Source organism: Parasteatoda tepidariorum, chromosome 10, assembly GCF_043381705.1.
Source record: "Parasteatoda tepidariorum isolate YZ-2023 chromosome 10, CAS_Ptep_4.0, whole genome shotgun sequence".
Classification (NCBI taxonomy): Eukaryota; Metazoa; Arthropoda; class Arachnida; order Araneae; family Theridiidae; genus Parasteatoda; species Parasteatoda tepidariorum.
Genome location: NC_092213.1, coordinates 22,036,333 through 22,051,005, shown reverse-complemented (window position 1 = coordinate 22,051,005; position 14,673 = coordinate 22,036,333). Strand labels below are relative to the sequence as shown.

General features: G+C 28.0%; 1 protein-coding gene across 3 annotated transcripts in view; it reads left to right on the top strand.

The window, feature by feature from the left end:
- Positions 1–4,274: 4,274 nt before the first annotated feature.
- Positions 4,275–14,673, top strand: part of LOC107439823 (NPC intracellular cholesterol transporter 1) — a 74,180-nt gene continuing 63,781 nt past the window's right edge. For all 3 annotated transcript variants that reach the window (XM_016052541.3, XM_016052540.3, XM_016052538.3), the window contains exon 1: positions 4,275–4,744. In XM_016052541.3, coding sequence (XP_015908027.1) covers positions 4,688–4,744 — 57 coding nt within the window. In that variant the 5' untranslated portion in view covers positions 4,275–4,687. The remainder of the gene's footprint in view (positions 4,745–14,673) is intronic.

Here is a 14,673-nt window from a genome sequence, read left to right as displayed (position 1 = left end):
ATTCTACTAAAAAAAATATTATGCTTCTGCTTACAAGATAAATAATAAGTTTGCTTCAATCTAAAGCAAACTTATATTTTCTGAATTTTTTTCTCCCTAGCTTTTTATTTTTATTTTTTTAATAGATTTCGTTTACATTTTATAACATGAACCTCCTCTTTTCTAACAAAAAATATTATACTTATAATTTATTTGTTTAATGTTTTTTAAACTAGATATATTGTGATTATTTTTTTTTATTTTAACAAAATACTTGATAAAGTTCCAACTGAATTCTTAAACCGAGAAACTACTTTAGCATGTTTTTAATAATAAACATAAATAATAATAATAAAAAAGAAAAAAAATTGGCGCTTTCAGCTTTCTTTGACGAATTCGTTTATCGGTTGTCACGATTTATTTAAAAAGTTTGGCAAGATCAAGAAAATGAAGGTGCTTTTTTTCTTTTTTTTAAATAAAATGTATTTCTATATTTTAAGTCTCATCATTAAAATTCACTTCACGTTCAATAGTTGCAGTTGATGTCTGAGTTCATTCGCATCTGTAAAAGAGTTGCGAAATTTATGTTCACTCAAAAGAGATATTGGGTTGTTTGTTTAATGCTCATCGGTCTTCCTGTTTCCCCTTACTAATATTTAAATCAGTTTTCGGAAGAAAACTAGACACTAACGATGGTTTCCGTTTCGTATCCCATTGGTTTAAATTTAACAACCCAGTTAATTAAAAGAAATGTGAGTTTTATCCAATGAAATCAAATCTTTACAATGACGTCATAACCTCCATTGAATGCAATTGGAGAATGTGTGAAATCACTAGACAGGGCAAATAAAATAAAAATAAAAAAAGGGAAAAAAGACCAAAAATTTTAATTTTTTAAATGTTTTTGAAAGAAATGGAATAATGTATATTTTTAAAAATCTAAACCCATACTTTAAATTTATTAATGTAAATAAAAGAAAAAATTATTCTATGGTAAAAAGAAATATTGTTCCTTACGATTTTTTCCCCCTACAAATAAAGAGTAATGAAATATAGTGATCTTTCTCCTTAACATTTTAGCCCTCTGAAACATCATTATTAAATTTGCTTGAAAATTATGTGACATTCTTCATAAAATATTTCCCTTGAATCAAATATTTACGTGTTGAAAAAAAATTCATTTAATAAGAAAAAGGATATTTTAAAATTTTAATATCCTTAGTCCTGTTGCTACCTTGCCTTCTCCCTCTGCATGCCACCGAATACGCCACTTACTATTGTTTCAATCAAGTTCAAGAATTCGAATAGCACACCAGTTCTATTGTTTCTTTCAAGTTCAAAAATTCGAGATTTTAAAGAGTGGAACAAAGTTAGAATGTTCGAGCTAATTGGTAATTGATTCGATCAATTTCTTCTGTAAAATATGCAATGTAATTCTTCATTATTTAATCGCAGAGGTAGTGTAATCTGGAATGCACTATATAACTATTTATTTTCAAACAAAAAATGTTTTTTTTTTCCTTAAAAAATGCCATGAAGTTTCTTAAAAAAATGCAATGCAATGTAAAAAATGCTATGTAATGTAATGGTTCGCAGCCTTGGGCAGCATACTTTGACTGACTCTTCAGTCGTCTTTTTTTCTACACGCAATAAATGATTATTACTTATTAGTGTAAATTATAAAAAGCTATACATATTCAAACAATCAATTGCAAAATAAGAAATAAGTTTCGGTGCACTGTTAATTAAAGAATTAAATGTTTAAAAAAAAAGAAAGTAAAGTGGAATACAGAAAATTAACAGAAAATTTTGATGTAATACAACAAACGATTAACTACAACACTTCAACCATGAAATAAACTTTTTTGATTTTACAATTGGAGACCAATTTGCGAAATTAATCATAAATCTGGTTTTTCATCAATTTTAAATTATATTATTTATGCTTTTGCACAACATTTTGTTTCAGTTCTTCTTTGAAATAATCATAAATACTTCCTTTATTAAAACCGGTCCGCGAAATCATCTTTTCGAGAATCAGAGTCGTGATGGCAATAGAATGTTCTTTATAAAAGATATTTACGTGAAATTATTCTTTATCCTTTATCATCTTAGGTAATTTCGTTCTGCATTTAGTTTACTTTTTTGAAGGGAAAAATATTATACAGGTCTTTTTTATGAGCAGACAATAAAAAAAACTATCAGCAATAACTTTATTTAGAATTAGTATGACGCAATATTCGAAAATTGTCTTTATTCATTCAGTTTTCCTTGCTTATTTTTGCTTGTTATCCTTTAAGATTTCTTTAAGATAAAGAAGAATTTTTTTTTACTATAAATAAATTAACCACAAAGTAGCGTCGCGAAGAAATATCAGTTTACTAGTTTTCATCATTGAATGTAATATATACTGATGTTTATCTTTACAATTGCATTCATGGTTGAGGAATAAAACATTGAACTTCTTTAACAGGTAGGAAACTAGACATAAACGGTAGGAAATTAATTATAATTAATTAAACAATTGAAATGCCTCTCCTGAAACCATGCTGCTACAACAGTTTAAAATGACTAACTTTCAATCGTAATCTCCCTTACCATTAATTTTTGAACTATAATTTATTTTTATTGTACCTACTACTTGGTATGCCACCTACATTAAAAGCCTTTAATGATTTAATGCGTTTTAACCTTCAGCATACCGCTGAAAACAATTGCTTAGCTTTCAGCTTACAGATTGCAATAACAAAATTTGAAGACATTTAAAATAACTTTTTCGTGACACAGTGGCTTCTTGCAACTTTCCTAAAAGTAAAACGTGAGCTTAATACCGAGAATGCTGACTTTCATCAAAATAAATTTGAGACTGTAATTAACTATTGAGCACTGAAACTACAGGTTTGAGAATTTTTAAAAATGCGTGTTACACATTTCAAATTCATGTTGTTGGAACATTTTTTTCGACTCCATTTTAATTTTTATAATTTGTTGCAAGTTAAAAAACTTTGAAAAATAGTTTCCTCAAAAACGGTCAACATAGAAACATTTTTTGAACACTATTTAATGACATAGAGTTGAAAAAATCGCATCTTCGCACCAATACTGCTGATTCCCCCCCCCCCCCAACNCCTCCCCCCCCCCAACTGGAACTATTGCAGAATTAAGTTATAATCCGGGTAAGTATTGTACAAATTAAAGTTTTTGCTTAACCATAATTAAAAAATTTAATTTTTTAAGCAAATTATTCAAAGCAATATTTATTTTCTCAACTCTTAAGGGTATAACAGACGTACGTTAAAAAACAAACTTTTTAATTTGTAATACTAAGATCTATATTTCATGTACCGTTGGTATAACATAGCATATGTACCAAGTTTTGTAAAAAAGTATTTGTACAAGGCTGGGACGAATAAATAAGTGCAAGGATACATTAATTAAAACACTTTTTCAATTTCATATAATTAAAAATGCTTATTATTCAACAAATTTTAAAAATTTTTTTAATTTTTTTTAAACAATAACTTTGGTTGTAGATACAATTTATAAGTAGATACAATTTATTTTCACATAAAATGTTTTTAGAAATATAAGTAGGCAATAATAAAATAAAATTCCCGATATCAAAAATGCAAATTGAAATGCGATTTTTTTTCTTTGCCAAAACTGTTTAGATATAAATTGTTACTCACTAGCAATTTATCGATTGTTGTTCAACAGCAATTTCTACAGAAAATTTGTAATAGCATATAAATACTATAGACAAATTATGTATCATTCTTTCGCTATTTTTTTCTTAAACAAAATATAATAAATAAATAAATAAATAGATTTAAAAAAAAAAAAACAAAAAAAAAAGAACGAATAAATATTAAATGAAAAAGAAATCAGCCATGGGAATCAAATTTTACGTCCATGAAATATTAGAACACTGATAATTTAATTTAAAACAATTACTTGCTAATCAGATATTGAAACAGAATTCATTACTCTGGGTTCCTGGTTTCCCATAAAAGAAATAAAAGCGCTGAAAAAAAGTTCTATGAAGGATTTGAAAATCTCTAATAGTTAAAAATTATTCTAAAAAATATATTTTTAAACTATCTATCAAAATTTTAACATTCAATTAATTTTCAATTATTTTTTTTTCTATATTATGACTAAGAAAAAAACAAGATCTGTATAATATTTTTTATCATTCCTTCCCTTAAAAAAGCCCTCCCGTGAGAGAAGCAAGAATAATTAATATCATGCAATTTTTCAACCAATCATGAGGATTCTCGCCATCTACGTCATCTGACCTTATGCTGTCATGTTGCAAGTGAGAGAATGTCTGCTCTCGCTGTTATTCGCGCAGAGCTAGATATGTGATGGTGCTTTGGGGGAAGGTAGATTTTGAAGTGAATTTTACTATTTCTTAGAAGAATATTTATTTCTTTGTTTTGTTTTTCCCCTAGTGAATGATATTATGATTCTACAGTCCTGTTGTCACCCATCCTAGGATTTATTCCCCTTTTCAGAGCAGCATAGCCTCTTCAACTACGATCCTAGGATTCAGTATTTCCATATACAGGCGTTGACGTCATTCTCATAAAATATTTGTTTGATTACTAATCTTACCGAGTGAAAATCTCTGTGATTTTACCATTGTGAAAAAGTTCCTCTTGTATATATGTATCTATAAGTGTAACAACCAACAAATTAAGAAAACATGATACCAACAATTGGATTAGTCCTAATTTTTCTGTCACTGAACTGTGTAAATGAGGTGAGTCATTTTATTTAATCCTGTAAATAGTTAAATAGACGTTACTTTGTTTTTGTTTTTAATTTACATTTTCTATGTTTTTTTTCTCTTTAAACATGCATAACTTGTTTATTTTGATGTTATTCTCAATCGATTGGACCTTGGGCGCGGTCTAAATATTTCAAAACATTAAGCACTGGGCGCTAATAAATTTCTTCAAACTATAATTTTACTATGTTTCTTCTTGATAATAATAAATAATATTATAAAGTGTTAATAAAGTTTTCAATTTGATATTTTTGGTTTACCGACATAATGTTTACCAACGCTCGTTCATTATGTGTCAGATATGACAGGTTTTTGATACCCATCATAACCCTATCATCTATCTGTTATCTTAATTTTTTTTTTCCTTTATGATCAGTTTTGTATTTTTATCTACAGTTGTGATCGTTGGCATTTTGTTTACTTTGTGATTAAATAGATCAAAGACGAGACTAAAACAGAATTCAGTTTCATTCATAACTTTTTTTTTATTTGTTTACATTTCATCAATTTATTAAGTATAAAGAATATATTCTTATAAGTAATTTGCTGAATGGAATTTGACTCTGAAGCCATATTTGCCCCTTTGAAAATACAATTTTACTTTAGGATGAAAAATTCCATGTAAATTATCTTTTCATTTATGAGAAAATAATTTAAAAATTTTTATTTTCTTTAAATTATGATATTCATTCTCTATTTATAGATTTAAAGAATAGCTGACATTTACTTAGATTAAGAAAATTTCTTTAAAATATTTCTGATAGCTTAGAGCTGTGTTTTAAACTGTCTATGAACTTCCGCAATAATTCCAATAAACGAAATTTCAATTAAAGGATATTATGTTTTTGTAGGAAGGGGTTGTGATAAATGATAGTTGAGTAAACATCTTTTACAATATTTTTACAATAAATATTAAGTTAAAAAAAAACTAATATTTTTTTAAAACAATCTCTTACTTTTAAGTTTAAAGCTACTAGATGTATTAAAAGATTATTTGTAGATTAAAATTAAGGATATCTTTTAATCTTATTAACTTAAAACCCCTCTCGTCACCTGGTTCTCCATAATATTTGTATGATCAAACCTCTAAAATACATGATGAAAGGTATTTTTAGTGTATCTGTTATCCTCGCTGTATGTTTTAGTGCATTAAAAAATATAAGAAACATATTATTTTCTACTTTCAAGGACAGTGATGGTTTGAGAGCCCAACCTTTAATAAAAGCTAATCAATTTGTGCTGACAAGTTAAATATCAGTCACAAAACCACGCTTTCTCTATTTAAACATAAATTTTTTACAGCAAATTGTAATTTTTGGCTTTCAAAATATGCTGCAATAATTTAGGCCCTTGAGCTGTCGAATGTTTAGACTTCCTAATGTTAATTTCACTTCTTGCATATTTCGACATAGTAGTGTTTTTAAGTTTAGAGTGGTAGTGTTTTTAATTTTCAGACAGTTTTTGTAGTAATGTTTTTAATTTTTAGACAGTTTTTAAGTTTAAAGTAGTAGTGTTTTTCATTTTCAGACAGTTAAGTTTCGACATTGTAATGTTTGTAATTTTCTACAGCTTAAAAGCTACCTATTCTACTGATTTCTTTCAAAGTTTGGATTTTTAAAATTTTATAGTTTAAATTATTGTAAAAATACCTTAGGTACAGTGCAATATTCTTTTAACCATTAGTGAATTAAAAAGGTGTAAAAAATAATTTTTTTACAAGGAACTATTTTTGGATAAACAATTTTATAATTGTCTGAAAAAACTCTTTGATTCTCTTTATTAAATTGAAAGTTCCAAATTTTTGATTACTGTGATGACCAAATTATAGGACTATATTTTCTAGACTGTAGATTTTCCTTCCCCTTATTATAAGAGTCAAAGAATTCAAATCAGCCAAAAGGAAAAGCACATTTTTGTGTCTGATTTTGTTATTTTAAATATCTGTACAATTTAATTACAGTTTATTACTTTATGCAATTTTTTTAAAAAACTGAATGGAAATGAATGAATGTTGTTTTTTATTTGTGCACTGTACGCCAACACCTTAACTACCTCTGATTCAGTGGGTAGATTTTAACAGGCGATCTTGGTGGTTTTGTGAGTCTAACCTTAAATATCTATATTTAAGGTTAGACTCACAAAACCTATATTTAAGGTTAGACTCACAAAACCACTAAGATCGCCTGTTAAAATCTACCCACTGAATCAGAGGTAGTTAAGGTGTTGGCGTACAGTGCACAAATAAAAAACAATGTTCATTCATTTCCATTCAGTTTTTTTTTAAAAAAATTGCATAAAGTAATAAATTGCAAGTCACATAAATATAAAAATCTTATTATATTAACACAAATATAGGGGTCTGTCCAGGCATTTTGTGAAAGGTCCGTTTTTGTAAAATTGTGAAAAAATTACTCGTAATTTGTGAATATAAAATAAACGTTAAGTCACATTCTTCTCAATACTGTAAAATTATAATTAAAAAAAATTAAATTTTAAAAAATAATCAGCAATTGCTGGTACTAAATTAGAGATGCAACATACAAATATTTGGTATTTAGCCTATACTGCTGAAAGCAGAATATTCATTTCGAATGAATAAAGGAAGATAAAACTTAGTTCGTTTACACCTATCTTTCTTTCCCCCCACCTGGGAAGGGTTTATTCGATTAACAAGACCATAATGAAGATAAATAAATTTGTGAAGGGTCCGATTAAAAGATAAATTATTCTGTGAAGCGTCCGTTTTTTAAGTTAAATTATTTTGTGAAGGGTCCGTTCTTCTTAACAGACCCCTGGTATACATATATATATATATTAAATAGCATAATTTAACAAGCACCCACAATTTTGTATTAAATCTTCTCTTAAAATGAGTAATTTTTTGAAGCATTAGGCAATTCCTACCCCCTGAGTCATCCCTAGTAATAAAAAAAGGGCAGGGTGCTTCATCACAGCTCTAATTTTTGTTTTGAAAGGCCACGCATTTGGCAACTTTAAAATTTATAAAAATTCACAATATGTAAACTGAATTTGATCCTCAATATTTAAATTGCCCCCTAGTACTATTTTATATGTATATCTCACAAAGTAATTCTCACTCATTATCAAAACAGCAGAAAATTTTTTTAAGCCTTTAAAAAGTAATTAAGGGTAAGACAATCTCGGTGTATAAATTTTGTTAAAAGAAATTTATAAGAACTAAAAAAAGATTGATTGATCAACAACCTAAAAGATTTTTTTTACATTGAAATTTGCAAATAATAAGAAAATAAGTGTTTAAAGATGCATTTGTAAATAAAAGATATTTAAAAAAAGGAGCAAAATTTAAAATCACTAAAAATTTCACTAATATACGCCCTCCCCCTCAAAAAATAAATAAAAGTTGTAAGGAAATGAATAGAAGCCCTTTAACAAGCTATGACTACAATGAGATTATTAAGTAAAAGAACACCTTAATTTGAATGCATTTGTTAAAAAAATAATAAAGAAACGTGTGAATAATTCTAATTAATGAGCAGTGTTAATGTACTGTTGAGGGTTGATAGCTGTGTTGCTCTGATTCTTTTGAACCTACTGGTGAGAGCATTGGGATGGAAACTGCTACATCCTTTAGATCAATTTCTATTCCTTTCATAATTGCTTGCATGGAAATTTGTAATTCACAATTGAAATTGTTTTGAAAAAAATTTCCGCATTATGTTTAAAATTTTGAGCCTTATTCCTCTCTTTTGCTACAAGGTAGGACATATCAGAAAGTTCCCTATTCCTGCTACGCATGCTGATTATTAACATAATATGTTATTTCAATGTTTAAATCGATATAATGTAGAAAAATTCTATCTATGTCCTACAGGCCAAAACTGGCTCCCAAAAATAATGATTTGGTCCCTAAACAATTTTAATCATTTAGAAAAAAATATGTGCCCTGGAAAAAAAATACGGTTTCGGAAAGCTAGTTATTCTATTATTTTTTTCTGCAATAAAACTGTAATTGTAAAAGTGTTATGTTCAATTAGGATCTAGAACCTTACATTTTTACAATTACCTTTTTATTTGGTTTGCTATATATATTTGTAAATAAAGATTGTGCTTCTTTAATGTATACACACATATAATAATTGATGCTAAAAAGGTATTATTTTTTTAATAAAAAAAATTACCTCTATTTTAAGCTTTATTTTTTTAATTAATGAAAGTCATATTTTTATGATTTTCCTTCTACTTAAAAGGAAAGATAAAAGGTTAATTTTCAATTCATAATTCTTGCTTAGCATCTGCTTCAAGAATTTAAATCCTTCAACAGACACTAATGTTCTTTGATAATAATGAACTCAACTTAATATTCATACTTACTTTTATTGTTGAATTATCTTATAAGAAAGTACTAGTGATTACATAGTAATAAATGCAGAAATGTTTTAAAAAGGAGTAAAATCTGTTCAGTTTTTCCTTTTTAAATAGAATGAAGAGGATTTTATCAGTTTTTCTGTTACAATTTTTGAACAATATATAGCTGCTTTTAAAATATTGCTAAGCTTGCTTTTAATCAAAATCAATTAGCTGAATTAATTATTGGCTACACTTTGCTTGGAAAAAAATTTGTATTAATTAAAGATTTTAACTTAATAAATTTTAGCAAGAAATTTTTATTATTTCTAATTCTGTCATTTATTTTCTCTTTTAAATGTATTACTTATCTTTAAAACATTTGAAAATTACAAACATTACACAAATTTGAAAATTTTACTTGCTAATAAAAATGCATTTTATTTCTAAATAGTACTTTCTTCCTTGTTCTGGATATCGTGATATGGAGATAATATACATTTTTCAGAAATAATTCTTATTTAAAACTCCTTAGATTTTTATTACTAAACTCACACAAAATATGAAATTAGTGATGGTTTTACCATAATAATGTAACTCTGAAGTCACATATTAAAATAAGAAAAATTGAAGGAGAAGAAAAGAAAAGTGTTTCACATACTATCTTCTGCTAGGAAGTATTAAGTACACAAATTCTTTGTGATTCCCTTGTTACTTATCAATTGCTCGTTTAATGTTAATTTTTTTATTATACTTTAAATGTCCAGGTCTAAAATTAGTGTGTGAAAGCATTTATGCTAACATTTCCTTTTCAAACTACTTATAATAATTAGATACAATAATAGATTACAATGCATGTAATAAAAATTATTGCGCTCTTTAGAAATTACATTAATTTAATAATTTTTTATCAATTGACTTAGGTGCGCAAATATTTGGTTTACAAATTTACTATAATATTTGTAAAGAATGAAAAAATTTTCTTTTAAATGCTTGTCAAATATAACATAATACAATTTCCATTCATGGTCATTGGTGCCCATTTAGACTTGAAAAGTCTGTTCTTTTAAGTGTTTCAAAAAATGGGGAGATTAATATTTAGGAAAAGTTCTTAGATTGTTTAAATTTGTCAGATAAGGATAAACTATAATAGTGTTTACCTACAGTATGAGCATTTTCACAAATTATTCAATTCACACCAATCTATAAGTTAGCCACTATTTTTGTTTCTTATTTATTTATTTTTAGACTTAAAGTTATTTTTAGAGTTTTTTTTATCGAAGAAATAGAGAAGCAATAGTTTTGTATCAAATTCCATCCGATCTTCCATTTCTTCTGTTGAATTTCTTTCATAATGAAGGTATTTATTATTTTTCAGCAAAATTATTGTACACGTAAATTTTTTTAAATGTTAGATAGTTATGATGTATATAATTTATATCCATACAGTTCCAGAAGCAGTGTCAAACAATACCTGCCATTCTAATGTATAGTTTGTCTACGGTAAGAACTCTCCCAGCCACAAAATCTGAGGCCGTCTGCTGCTGTGAGAAAAAAAATAGCGCATTTCAGGGAGGGTAACTTTTCTTCACTCTAGGGCTAACACAGTAGACTGAAGAAAAGAGAATGACTCCACACCCCTACTTGAACTAGTTATACCTCGTTACCATAGTCACCACCACGGATCCAACCGAATGGCTAGGAGAGTTCTTACTTTAGACAACCTATAGTTCACGTTTCGGAGATATATTTTAAGCTAAATTAAAATACTTTTTGTTACTTAGCCGTTCTCACCATATTGCACAAAAGTGTTAAATTGTATTGCCTTTTTTAATTGTAATCTTTTTTTTTTCACTCAGATTTTTCTGATAAGGATCCTATAACTTATTAATTGAAATATTTCTCAATATTAAAACTTTTGCAATTAATCCCACAACGGCGGACAGACCATCGCAACAGCGTTATATATTCAATATTAAATTTACTTTTTCTTAGCGCTATCTCCAAGACGAATAGGTATAAACCAAGTCTGTGAAAAGAATTTTTCTTAGTAGAATAAACAAATGGTTCATGTGCATTCCTTTTTTGAAAACATTTCAATAAAAAAAAATTAAATGTAATGATGATAATCAGACCTTGAAACGAATGTAAGATTGGGTTTCCTCATTGAATTTGGTAGATGCATTTTGATAAAAATTTCATGATGAATATTATGATATTATGGCTGGTATGATAATTATGTATAATTGACATGAGATGACAAGAAAATGCTCAAGATATGCATTTTTTAATTTATTCAGAAAGTTCAATTGATTTCTCAATATTTTTTATTAAAAAAAAAAAAACATACTGTAGCAGCCGTTGTTTTAAGACATTTTCGTTCTTACTCTCATAACTCAAGAACTATTCGAGAATTCAAAAAGTAATTTTTTACATTTCTAAGGTAAGTGTTTAAAGAATGTTCAGTTCTGATGAATATTTAAATTTTGTATTTGTCATCTGAAATTATATACTAGTTTAAAATGGTATAAAAATTTGTGCACCTTGGAATTCAAAATTTTTTCGACTATCTTTAATTAAAATAATGAATAATTATGGAAAATTATTTTTTACATCTTTAGGTAAACGAATTTTATAATAGTATGGAATTTTTTTTTTTCTATTAGCTTTTCTCGAGATACGACGAAATATGCAAAAACTTAATAAGCGTCTAAATCAGTAACTGCCTACAAATATTAGAACCTCATTTTCTGATTGCCCGCATATTTTGATAGTAAATATTTCAAATCCCCCGAAAAAAATGAGTTTTCATTCAGAGCAAGGTTGTTTTTAGTGATTGATTCTGTAACTGAATTAGTTATTGAACAAATTAATTAGCACATTTAACGTCACTCGTTCAAGCCATCAAATTAAGATCTTAGTTCTTGAAAATCTGATCAATAGAAATGAGAGTTTTCTTAGAGTAAGGTCTTTTCTTTTCCCCGTTTGATGTACTCTCGTTCTCTTAATATTCGATTTTCTAGTTTCGTTTGTTCCGCAGAAGTTACCACTGGGCTCCGCCTTCATCGCGTGGTATCCGATGATACTGTTTCGCTATTTTTGGGAGAAGGATGCGAACAATCCTGAATAAGGTTACTAGTTGGCGATCGTATGACAGAAATATTTATTTCGCAATCTTTACGTGCATTTTTTTAACATAAAATATTTCATAAATTTGATGATATTTTTCCCTTTTGAGTGAATAGTTTGACCTTTTTGAGACATTTTACTTAGAAAACAGCAATTTTTAAATTTAAAATATATTTAATTAGCTGGAGTGACAATAGGTATAATAGCAGATGACAAAGCGAAGTAAGTGGCCGAAAAAGAATTCACTGTTAACGCTTGGCTCTCAGTAAGGGTTGTCTCTGTTTCAAGCGCGGGGATGAACTCTGCGCATGAGGAGGTGGGGCCAAGTGTCAACTCCTGGTGAACGAACTATAAACACGAGTTTCGCACTTCAGTAATCTCGCGTTGTTTAATTTTTGCTCCAGATTTACTGAAAACTGGTGATTGATTTCGTTCCTTACTTAAGGAAAAACTTGTATATTTGGCACAGTGTAGTCGCTTTCGCTTTACATTTCAACATAACCATTACTGGCGTTCGTTCGCCAAAAATGGTTAGAAAAATATTGGTGTGGTTACTAATTATTTTCGAGAATTACAATTAATTAATTTGGGTAATAGGTACAAATTGTAAAAAGGCAAAGTTATACACTAAAATTTTATTAACAAATATTTAAAAAGAATATTGCGTATCAAGTGCTTCCGTAAAATTTGTAATGCATGAATCCTTGCAAACGCAAAACAAAAACCGATTGATCTGAAAATTAAAAAAAAGTAAATGGAAATGGATTGATCATGCTCTACGTAAACCTAAAAAAATTTAAGTAAATTTTTTTTTTTTTGATTGGAACCCTCAGGGGAATAAAAAAAAGAGGAAGACCTAAAAATACGCAGGACGCTTGTAAGCGAGTTGAAAACATTAGGAAAGACATGAAGAGAGGCAAAATATCTGGCCACTAATAAAGTGAGATGGAAAGCTATGATCGAAGCCCTAAGCTCCGATTTAGAGTGAAGAAGATTATGAATGTTTACATTAATATATATATTGTTCTTGACGGCAATGTTGCTTAATTAATGGAGAAAAGGCACTTTTTCATCTAGGACAGTGTTTCCCGGGAACAGTTTAGCGAGGGTGCGCGTTCTTATGCGAAATATCTTGCAACAGGCAAAAATTACAAAAAATTTTATTTAAAAACAAATCTAGCCATGAAAAATGAAAATGTACGATTTCGTATTTTTCTATTGGCTATTTTTTGCCGAGTTAACAGTAAATAGTTAGTGGTGTCAACAGCCAGTTGCGATTTTTAACTTTTGTGCAATTTTTTTATAGTAAAAAATACATTCATTTTTTTTATTAGTGGTACACAGCTTTACGAAAAATTTAGAAAGGGTACACAAAAGTCATAAGTTTGGGAAATACTGATCTAGGAAAACAATGCAAAATCCCCTTATTATTGACGTTAATGATGCTGAATTAATTTTAGTAATAGGTTCTACTGCTATTACTATGTTAATTGATATTTTTTAATTAATACTAAATATACTTTGGTTAGTAACAAGATACCTCTGTGGAAATATGTTTTTAAGTTTCACTGAGAGGGTGTACAGGAAAAAAGTTGAAGTAATTATTGACAGTGAGAAGTTGACCTTGAGCAATAGCGTTATTCCAAATGATATTGAATATGATTAATCTTAATTTTGAAGGGAAGAACTTCTTAAAACATGTTTTACTTAATCTGATAACATAAAGCCACACACCGAGAAGGGCAGCAAATTAAAAAAATGGAATTGTTTTATCCTAATAGAATTGGCGTCTTTCAGTTTTGCGCATGATTTCGTTTTGTTGATTAATGCTAATTTATTGAGCATTTACTTTTTTTTCCATCCAGAAAGAAGAACGTGTTTATTCAGCTAGTTATTCAATGAAACTCGTTACCGAAACAAAGAAATATTAAACGATACAGAAGGAATAGAATAAATAATTTAGAAAAAAAGGGGGGAATTCCAAACCTATCTTTCATTGAATATATAGTAGGGAACCGATTATCCGAGACCATCGCTATTCCGGATAACTGCTTTTTTCGGTTTTCTGAATCGCTACAAAAAGCCGTTTTTTATTGTTAAACCCAACTAAAAAAAAAATATATGTGGAAATAATCTTGAAAAAACGAAGTAATAGGCTAATGATTATTTCCAAAATGATGGTAAGGTAAACATCTTTCAAAAAAGAAAGAAAAATCCTAAAATCCCTAAAAAAAAAAAAAAAAAAAAAATGGCGGGAAAATTTATCGAATTTCGTTCCGGTTTTTTGGTTTTCCGGTTTACTGATTTCCGGATAACGGGTTCTGTACTGTATTAGCATTTCATTCAATATATATTTGATATGAAAAAAGAATTGGTCCTTATTTTACATCGAAAATTATAGTTATTTTTCTTATCAATTCTTAGTTTACTCAAATTCGCAAGACGCG